The sequence below is a fragment of the Panthera pardus genome, unplaced genomic scaffold (genome assembly GCF_024362965.1).
Source record: "Panthera pardus isolate Hobbes unplaced genomic scaffold, ASM2436296v1 HiC_scaffold_16, whole genome shotgun sequence".
Taxonomy (NCBI): Eukaryota; Metazoa; Chordata; class Mammalia; order Carnivora; family Felidae; genus Panthera; species Panthera pardus.
Genome location: NW_026526721.1, coordinates 15,952,313 through 15,963,101, shown reverse-complemented (window position 1 = coordinate 15,963,101; position 10,789 = coordinate 15,952,313). Strand labels below are relative to the sequence as shown.

The window sequence follows — 10,789 nt, the reverse complement described above, 5'->3', positions numbered from 1 at the left end:
GCTATATAAACAAAACTTTAATCAATCATATTTTGTATTTCAGTCTTATTTTTGAAAGCCTTTTCTGTAGTATATAAACAGTAACAAGCTTTACATATATTTACAAGTCTCAAAGACTAAGAGTCCTAAGTATGAAGAATAGGTATTCCACTTTATTATAGTGTTTCACCAAGAGCCTGATGCCCTAAATACAAATGTGGAAAAACAATGCTCCATTATTCCCTTTTGTGTTCTTCTTGAGGTTTGGATCAGAAGCCAAGAAGTACCAATACTGGAAAAGTTATAAACAAGGTCTTATTATAAAACCATTTTTAAAGGAAAAGTGTGTAACTTTCACAGAGGAGTAACACAATCCTTTGGGATTACTATGTCAGAGAGAGACGTAAAAGAATTTTTTAAGAAAGGGGTTAAGTAGAGGTAGTACAATTTTGCTATCTGTTCTTCACTTACTGACTCCTTGAGTCTCAAGGCTATAAGATAATAAACACTACAGAGAAAAATCCAAGAGACAGATAAAACTGGGTAGGATACTGCATCTACAAATTCAACTCAAGAGGGTCCATAACTCACGCATAATACTTCACTCTCGACTATAATACTCTGACCACACTCATTCTAGTTCAATAATAACCATTTTACCCAGTTGATGGTAAGCAGTGTTTTTATTTAACATGACTTGCTTTTTGCCAATTAAACATTTGCAACAGAGATGATCAGCTGATCTTTCAAGGAAACTTGCTACTAGATATACTAATATTTCCCGTGTAATGGAAGACTGCAAAAAATGATTCCAAGTTCCAAACTTCCACATGTTTATATCTTGGGCACAATTTTTTAAGGGTAACAGTGCTGTGGCAAAAGGCAGGTTTCCACCTACTTCATTTCAGCCCATTAAACTGAATTTTACTTAGTACTAAAATTATTAACTTGTACTTCTAAAGGCTGGAAAAAATAAGCTCCCCCAAATCTCTAATTTAGTGTCATCTTGGCCAGTAAGAACAGCAAAGTTTGCTTACAAAATTGAAAGCCTCCTGCAACATTTTATAATTTTTTGTTTTTTCCACCAATGTTAAATTTCAGAAATACTTATTTCTTCCCTCTCAATAGAAGGATAACTACCACTCTGCTTCCTGAATGAAATAATCTAATTTTTGCTTCTCTCAAATTCATATCCTCTGGAGACTCACTCAAACTGAGTAATAATAAAGTCACTGACAGATCTGCAATTCAAATTTCATTAATACATGGAAATTCTTCCACAGCAAAAGGTCAGTGCCACGAATTTAATTTTCTGAATTTCATAACCCTTGATAAGTGGAGACACCTTACTTAAAGTTCGGTTTATACTCTTTGCTATAGGATTTCAAAGCATGCTTCAAATAGCTTATAATAAGCTATATTAATAGCTTAGCCTCATTTTATCATTAAAATAATCTACAAATATCCGAATACTAATTAATTTTGTCATAACTAGTAAATAAGTCTTAAAATATCTGTAGATAGAAATCAACCTTCTCCATTCATTTGCATCAGTTGGACTTTTAGAATATAGATGAACAAACTGTGTTTTTTAGTTTAATATAGTTGTACAGTGCTTTCACAAATTCCAATTCTGTAATTTAGGGTTTTTCTGTATTTATTTTTAAATATACAAAAAGATTAAACTATTAATATAAATATTTTCTCTCAAATATGTAATATTCTTATGTAAAAGAAAAGGTTTCCAAACATTTACAAAGCAATCTAAAGGTAAGTAAACCTGATTTAGGATCATTACATGAACCAAAATAATTTTCCAGAGAAGATCTCATTTAAAAGGAACGCTCACTGGCCTCCTCACATCAATACTTCAAGGTGGATCCAAAGCCACACTCTGCTTGATTTACTTCAGGGATCACTTCCAATGGAAAAAAATTTTCAGAAAAAGGTCTCACGACAGAGTGGACAAGTGGATTTGTTGCTAGACGTAAACCATTTGTACTGAAAAAGAAAAGGTTTTGAATGTCAAAAGAACTTTTAAAGCTGTTGTATTACATATACATCTAAAGTAAGCTTAACAATGATAAAGTGGAAAAGGGAGAATACCAAAATTTTAGCTTCCTCCATTCATCTCCAAGATCAACACAACTCAGTATTACTTCCAAAGGCCATAGTATGATGCTTTCTACCTACACACAGCCACGGAGACATGTGAGGAAGACAAGACCTCCTTATGAAGCAACTGTACACGGCTGATGATTAAAGAGAGCAAAGAGCTCTGATGCCAGCTGGCCCCTGCTTCCAATTTTTTCAGTCTCATTTATGCTACTGGTCTCAGTGAACTACTAATTATCTTTTGCAGATTTTGAAAAATCATTTTAATATTAACTACATTTAAGAGTTTAACATTGTTTTCTTTTCCAAAATTAGATATCACACATATAAAATATACAAAAAATATAAATAAGCTAATTTCTCTTTGGACTTACCAAGCAGGCTGAATGGAACTTCTTCTTGCATGTTCTACAGGCTTTTTTGGGAAGAGAATAGTTGAAACCATGAATGACTGAGAAACAGATCATGCAATCTTCAACACCCTCAAAACGTTTGTCTACATTATTTTTCCATAATGCTAGGCCTTCCATAATGCTTCCATTCTGTTAACAACAAGAAAAGAAAAATAGAGTAAACATGCCCTGAAGTGCACCAAAGTTATTTTTATTCAATTTCATAAATTTTAAAATTAAATTTTAAAGATGAAGTCAAGCTTTCGCTTTTTGCAGATGACATGATATTATACATGGAAAATCCGATAGACTCCACCAAAAGTCTGCTAGAACTGATACATGAATTCAGCAAAGTTGCAGGATACAAAATCAATGTGCAGAAATCAGTTGCATTCTTATACACTAACAATGAAGCAACAGAAAGACAAATGAAGAAACTGATCCCATTCACAATTGCACCAAGAAGCATAAAATACCTAGGAATAAATCTAACCAAAGATGTAAAAGATCTGTATGCTGAAAACTATAGAAAGCTTATGCAGGTAATTGAAGAAGATATAAAGAAATGGAAAGACATTCCCTGCTCATGGATTGGAAGAATAAATATTGTCAAAATGTCAATACTACCCAAAGCTATCTACACATTCAATGCAATCCCAATCAAAATTGCACCAGCATTCTTCTCGAAACTAGAACAAGCAATCCTAAAATTCATATGGAACCACAAAAGGCCCCGAATAGCCAAAGTAATTTTGAAGAAGAAGACCAAAGCAGGAGGCATCACAATCCCAGACTTTAGCCTCTACTACAAAGCTGTCATCATCAAGACAGCATGGTATTGGCATAAAAACAGACACATAGACCAATGGAATAGAATAGAAACCCCAGAACTAGACCCACAAACGTATGGCCAACTCATCTTTGACAAAGCAGGAAAGAACATCCAATGGAAAAAAGACAGTCTCTTTAACAAATGGTGCTGGGAGAACTGGACAGCAACATGCAGAAGGTTGAAACTAGACCACTTTCTCACACCATTCACAAAAATAAACTCAAAATGGATAAAGGACCTGAATGTGAGACAGGAAACCATCAAAACCTTAGAGGAGAAAGCAGGAAAAGACCTCTCTGACCTCAGCCGTAGCAATCTCTTACTCGGCACATCCCCAAAGGCAAGGGAATTAAAAGCAAAAGTGAATTACTGGGACCTTATGAAGATAAAAAGCTTCTGCACAGCAAAGGAAACAACCAACAAAACTAAAAGGCAACCAACGGAATGGGAAAAGATATTTGCAAATGACACATCGGACAAAGGGCTAGTATCCAAAATCTATAAAGAGCTCATCAAACTCCACACCCGAAAAACAAATAACCCAGTGAAGAAATGGGCAGAAAACATGAATAGACACTTCTCTAAAGAAGACATCCGGATGGCCAACAGGCACATGAAAAGATGTTCAACGTCGCTCCTTATCAGGGAAATACAAATCAAAACCACACTCAGATACCACCTCACGCCAGTCAGAGTGGCCAAAATGAAGAAATCAGGAGACTATAGATGCTGGAGAGGATGTGGAGAAACAGGAACCCTCTTGCACTGTTGGTGGGAATGCAAATTGGTGCAGCCGCTCTGGAAAGCAGTGTGGAGGTTCCTCAGAAAATTAAAAATAGACCTACCCTATGACCCAGCAATAGCACTGCTAGGAATTTATCCAAGGGATACAGGAGTACTGATGCATAGGGGCACCTGTACCCCAATGTTTATAGCGGCACTCTCAACAATAGCCAAATTATGGAAAGAGCCTAAATGTCCATCAACTGATGAATGGATAAAGAAATTGTGGTTTATATACACAATGGAATACTACGTGGCAATGAGAAAAAATGAAATATGGCCTTTTGTAGCAACATGGATGGAACTGGAGAGTGTGATGCTAAGTGAAATAAGCCATACAGAGAAAGACAGATACCATATGGTTTCACTCTTATGTGGATCCTGAGAAACATAACAGAAACCCATGGGGGAGGGGAAGGAAAAAAAAAAAAAAAAAAAAAAAAAAGAGGTTAGAGTGGAAGAGAGCCAAAGCATTAGAGACTGTTAAAAACTGAGAACAAACTGAGGGTTGATGGGGGGGGGGAGGGAGGGCAGGGTGGGTGATGGGTATTGAGGAGGGCACCTTTTGGGATGAGCACTGGGTGTTGTATGGAAACCAATTTGACAGTAAATTTCATATATTAAAAAATAAAAAAAAAAACAAAAACAAAAAAAAAAAATAAAATAAAATTAAATTTTAATTTGGAGAGGAGAGAATCTGCTTGGCTATCTTCACACCTCCTGTTTTCTGAATGCTGGTTTTTAAAATGACCTCCCAAGTTTCAGGAACCAGATATAATTTCTCTTCACTAAAGACAGACTTGAAAGAAAGGCTTCTGCACCAACACATCAAGCTTTATAGTATCAATGTGTAAACAACTATAATTTGTTTTAAAAGTCAAAGATCTTTGAGTAGTGGGATTTCCCTAATCACAGAAGGACAGGTGAAATCTTAGACTAAAAGTAGCTCCAAAGACACTCATCAGTCTGGTATCTTACAAGAAGATTCCCTCTCAAACAACTTCCGTAACACTACATATTGTTCCAGGTCATCCACAATGCCAATGGAGTAGAGTCAATCCCTCTCAAACACCAGGAAAGAGATTGTAGAACCTTAAAAATTAAAACAGCTTGGCAGGTTCAAGTCATTTAGGCATATATGTGTGCTGATCCAAGGAAATACAGTGTATCGGTTTCAGCCTCAAGCAGAAGGGATGTATTTCAAGTTTGCCCTTTCAAAGAGCAGGTCAGCAGTGCTCTATCTGGGAGGTCAATGTGGACACAGACACTTACTTGATGGGTGAGGTAAGTGCTCAACTGCAGCATCCAGTTCCGCCACTGCTGAACAGCCACTCCCACTCTCTTCCCACTCTCCACGGTTATTGAGCCCAGTGGATAATTTGAAGGCAGCTGTATAATAAGCTCAATAACTATGTCCTCAATAGCGTAAGTAGCCATCACTTCTCGAGTAGTAGCCCGAGCTTTAACCTGCAACATGGGAAAGGTAATACTTTCTTGCAAATTTCTTTCTTTTGTTCAAAAAACATCTTGATAGGATAGTCAGTCTTCATTCAAAGACAACACAGGTAAGCACGTTGGTTTATTAGACAAGAGGTATTTAGTAAATAGGTTTATATTTTAAAGTGATTTTCATGAAATTCAAAGTTAGTTTCAAAAGAAATTCTGCTCATAAAAATGTATGTTTTAGAATATTTGGCTTATCACATAAGTTTGTGAACAGACCAATGACAGAATGAGTTTTTAATTATTCCTTTTCTTCCACACAGGGTATCAAATATCACTTCTATTTCGAAGTCTCCCAAGTCTTTCTCTGCCATCGCATTCTCTTGAGCTTTAAAGCCAACCATCAACTGTTGGACTATTTCCACCTACTAACCAGCTACAAGTTCAAAAAATCACCACAAATTTTCTAACATTCCTCTCCTTTTATGGAACAGTCCCATTGATACTACCTCACTCAGGCCCTCCTTGTTACTCGTGATGTCTACACCAGTGGTATCTCCTGGCTATGCATTTGAAGCCAAGCTCCATGCCAACAGCCAGTACTATACGTTGCAGTCAGAGCAATTTCACAGATTAGAACTCTGACAGCGTCACTTGCCTCAAAGGAAAGTTTTCAGTGGCTAAATAGGACCAAATTATTTTAGACTATTATTTGAGGCCTTTCCCAATATGGCCTAATTCATCATGGAAGCAGCTGGTTCTCTATTTACTTTCAGGAATCCTACCGCGTATGAATACCGGCTTACTCGTCATTTCTTACGCAGTCACAGAAATTACATTCTCATCTCCAAACTTTTTGCTTTTGTAATGTTGCTTCTTCTATATTCAATCCCTTTCCCCTCATTGTCTTGCCCACTTCAAAGTAATCTTTCTCCATAAAGTTGCATCCAATCTCTTCAGCCAGATGAACCTCTCCCACTCTGATCGCAGAGCACTCTTCCTCTTAATGAGCCACATTTTAGTTTCCAGTGCAAAAAAGATTATCAGGATCACGCTTTCCCCTTTATCAGATTATATGTGATTACACAATAAGGATCTGGCCCTACTAAACCATTCATTTCCCAAGTGATGGACACACAGTGCCTGGAATGGTTTTCCAATATATATTTTGAATGAACCAACGAATGTTCAAAAACTTTGATGGGGGTATATGAAATCATAACACTGTTTTTGACAATGACAATGACAATGACAATGACAATGAGATTTGACACCTAAGAATCAGAAAACAAAGTAGACAATTTGTATAATTCTGAACCACTGGTTAATATTGTGATGATATACACTACAAATGGCAGACATAATCAATATTCAGACAGCTTTCCTGGAAAAAAATTCAAGATAATACTAACCGTCATGCCATTAAATAGTTGTGTACTTGTTTGTACAGAAGAAATTTCTTGAAAAGAAAGAACACTGCTGACATACTTGCTTGTAAATCTATCTACAATATTGAAAACACGCTTCTCACTACTATTCCACCACAGCCTAACCATGGCAGGTAAGTCTTTTAATGTCATATGATAGACTGAACAAGCCAAGTGTGGGATATGGTATGGAAGAGTTGCTGTTTCTGAGGAAAAAACAAAGTCTTAGTTAGTAACAGGTATTTCTTACATAGAATAACAGACTAGAACATCATTTTTAATTCCTTAACGCTAGAGCCAGAGCTCATAAAATAAACATACCAAAGAAACCAGAACTCTGGAGCATTAGCTTTCTCTCATACGTTCAAAGTGAACCATTAGAATGGCAAAAAATAAGCAAAAAGAAGGAAGATTCCAACTGACAATGAAAACGCTGCCTAGAAATAGCATTCTGTATTCCACATGACAGATCACAAAAGAAGAGGAACATTCATATTTAAAAAAAGAGGACCCCCACCCCCTGCCCCCAGGGGTGGAAAAAAATTAAATAAAAAGGAGGAAAAGTTTAAAGACTGTCTTTCTTATAAATTATGAAAAGGAGTTTGGCCCCTACACTTTCCCCAGAGCTCACTGATGTGTTATACAAAAATCCTAGAATATCCATTTCAATACTCGTAAGACATAGTACCCTCCTCAGATCTCCAAGGCATTTAAAAAATTCCGATTGCAAGGAAACCACTTAAAACACTATAGTACAACTAGATGCATGTATATCTATCCCCTCAGCTAAAATCTGAGCTCATGGAGTGAAAGAAATAAATTTCATTCATCTTTGTTTTCCCAACTGAAGGCTACTTATATATAAGTATATATTATGCTTATAAATATAGACTACTTACTCATAAAGACTTATAAGACCACAGACTTATTTAAGACTATAAGACTTATCTAAGACTATAAGTCTATAAGACTACTCATTTATAAGTATATATTATTATTTTATAAAACATTATCATATAGTTGCTTACAGAATATTGGCTTACAGAATAAAAGATAACAGTCTCAACAAACTAGGCTTCAAAAATGTAAATTCTTACCCTTACCCACAAGATCTAAGCATATGTCCTATTTAAATGAATGTGGAAAATCGTGTCTTTCAACATTCTTGTGGCCACAACTCACATTTGGGGTTATTCTCCAAATTTGCAAGAATAAAGCATAATAAATACAACTCAATATGGACGTAGTCTCCACGAAAAAAACACAAACACACGTCTTACCTCTAATACTCAACTGGAGCTCTTCCGTAAAGAATGTTTTAGGCTCCTTATTAGAGAGCTCAATAGCTGTCTCCGCATAAGTCGGATTTTCTGGCATCAGCCTGAACAGGTGATAGAGCAATTTATTCAAACTTTTTGTTTTTCGAAGGTACATTGAATACAGTGCCCGAAGCTGGTGGGGAGTAAAGAATTTTTGTTAGTAAACCCAATTAAACCAAGAGAAGCGGTAGAGAAGAACAAACCAAAATAGAATAGATTGTACAACACAATGAAAAAGGCATTAATTTGAACACTTAGAATTACATGGAGGAGTCCTACAAAGTACATGCCACATTCGTACTTTCCAAACATGTCATTTGATGGCACTGCTCCCTTTCTTTCTTCACAAACAAGCAGAAGTTTTCACTATCCCCTCATTATTAGACATATGCTTCCAACATCTTTCTCAAACTATCTCCCTGTTAGCAAGTTCACCTCTACTTGGAGTCTCTCAAAATCTACTCCCCACTCCCCAGGGGATTTTCTCCCTCTCCCTCCCAAGTCTTCCACACACCCCTTCTGCACCATAGGCCTTTATCTTTCAAAATCCTGCTTAAAATTAATCCCATTTTTATGACTGACCTCACACCATATCAAACATTCCACCAGCTTTATTCACCATAACCAAAAAGTGTAAACAATCTAAATGTCCATCAGTGGATAAATGAATAAACAAAATGTGGTATACTGATACAATGGAATACTATTCGGTCATAAAAGGGAATGTGATACTGGGGCACCGGGGTGGCTCAGTCAGTTAAGCGTCTTGGTCTCAGGTCATGATCTCACCGTCCGTGAGTTTGAGCCCCCTATCAGGCTCTCTGCTGGCAGTACAGAGCCTGCTTTGGATCCTCTATCTCCCTCTCTCTGCCCCTCCCCCACTGGTGCTCACTCGCGCGCGCTCTCTCTCTCTCTCTCTCTCTCTCATAAACACTGAAAAAAGGAACATAATGCTGATACATGCCATACATAGCATGCATGAATTTGCAAACATCATGCTAAGTGAAATAAGTCAGACACAATGAAAGACCACATATGTGAAATGTTCACAATAGGCAAATCCACAGAGATACAACATAGATTGGTGGCAGCCAGGGGCTGGCTGGAGGGTTTGAGAGGAAATAGCATAGTTTGCAAATGGGTAAAGGTTCCTTAATTCAGGTGCTGACAAGTTCCAAGATTAGATGGTGGTGATATTTACGCAATTCTGTGAATATAGCAGAAATACCAAACTGTACACTTTAAGTAAGTGAATTTGATAGTATGTGAAATACATCTCAGTAAAGCCATGAAACACACATATGCGCATAGCTTTGTTCCAGTTCAATCTGGTTCACTGGGAGTTTCGTTTGTAAGAAAAAATTTTTTAAAAAACCAGACTTAGGACTGGTAAGTTTTTTTAAAAAAAAATCCTCAGCTTGTTTTAGAACTTATCTAATTAGTGCTATTAACATCAGTTATTCTGGTTTAGTATCTACAGCTCAATTCAAGCTCCAGGCTCAGTACGTGCTGCTCTACAATTCTTTGTAGAGCTTTCCCTAAACATGTAGGTCAATGGTTTAATGAAAAAAGTGATGCCTAGTTCTTTTCTTTTTTTTTTTTTTTTAAGTTTACTATTTATTTTGAGAGAGAGAGAGAGAGAGTGCGCGCGCTCAAGTAGAGGAGGGGCAGACAGAGAGGGAGAAAGAGAGAATCCCAATGAATCCCATGGGTTCGATCCCATGAACTGTGAGATCATCACCTGAGCTGAGATCAAGAGTTAGACGCTTAACCAACTGAGTCACCCAGGCACCTGTGCATGGCCATTTTCTAAATTTATGAATATAAGACAATAAGAACAAAATTCCTACACGTGGAAGCCTCACTTTCCTCCAACTTTTTAGAGATCAACAGTATTTTAAGAAACAAATGTAAAAGCCCAACAAGGAGTTCTTGAACTGTATCACCAGCAAATAAAACGATCTCAAGTCACAAACATTAAGTGGCAGGCTTGAAGAAAAATAAAACTACTTTTTTAAAGTTTATTTATTTATTTTGAGAGAGAGAGAGAACATGCAGGAAGGGCAGAGAGAAGGGGAGAGAGAGAATCCCAAGCAGGCTCCACACTGTCAGTGCAGAGCCGGACATGGGGCTCGATCCCATGAACCACGAGATCATGACCTGAGCTGAAACCTAGAGTCAGACGCTTAACCTACTGAGCCACCAGGCACCCCAGAAAAATAAAACAATTTAAATATCTAGATCACTGTTGCTTCTCTGATTTGACTTTCCCCTTAGATATAAAAATAAAAAGATGCATTTGTTCATGTATTTGTATCAGGATCTGAGCTATCAGCAACAACATAAATTATAACTTAAGAAATCTGAAAAAAATCACATTTGAAAAGAATGCCATATTTAGTCACATCTTAAATATGAGGTAATAAACTGTCGGTTATTCGTACTGTCAAAAAGCCACTGTTTATATTTAAAAAGTCCTAAGTTTATTAAACTGACTCA

The 10,789-nt window shown here is 36.8% G+C and overlaps 1 protein-coding gene across 1 annotated transcript in view; it reads right to left on the bottom strand.

The window, feature by feature from the left end:
• Positions 1–643: 643 nt before the first annotated feature.
• Positions 644–10,789, bottom strand: part of LTN1 (listerin E3 ubiquitin protein ligase 1) — a 63,867-nt gene continuing 53,721 nt past the window's right edge. Inside the window, exons 26-30 of the mRNA XM_019467801.2 lie at positions 8,252–8,423; positions 6,957–7,177; positions 5,374–5,568; positions 2,469–2,636; positions 644–1,980 (exon numbers count right to left, since the gene is read on the bottom strand). Coding sequence (XP_019323346.2) covers positions 1,918–1,980; positions 2,469–2,636; positions 5,374–5,568; positions 6,957–7,177; positions 8,252–8,423 — 819 coding nt within the window. The 3' untranslated portion in view covers positions 644–1,917. The remainder of the gene's footprint in view (positions 1,981–2,468; positions 2,637–5,373; positions 5,569–6,956; positions 7,178–8,251; positions 8,424–10,789) is intronic.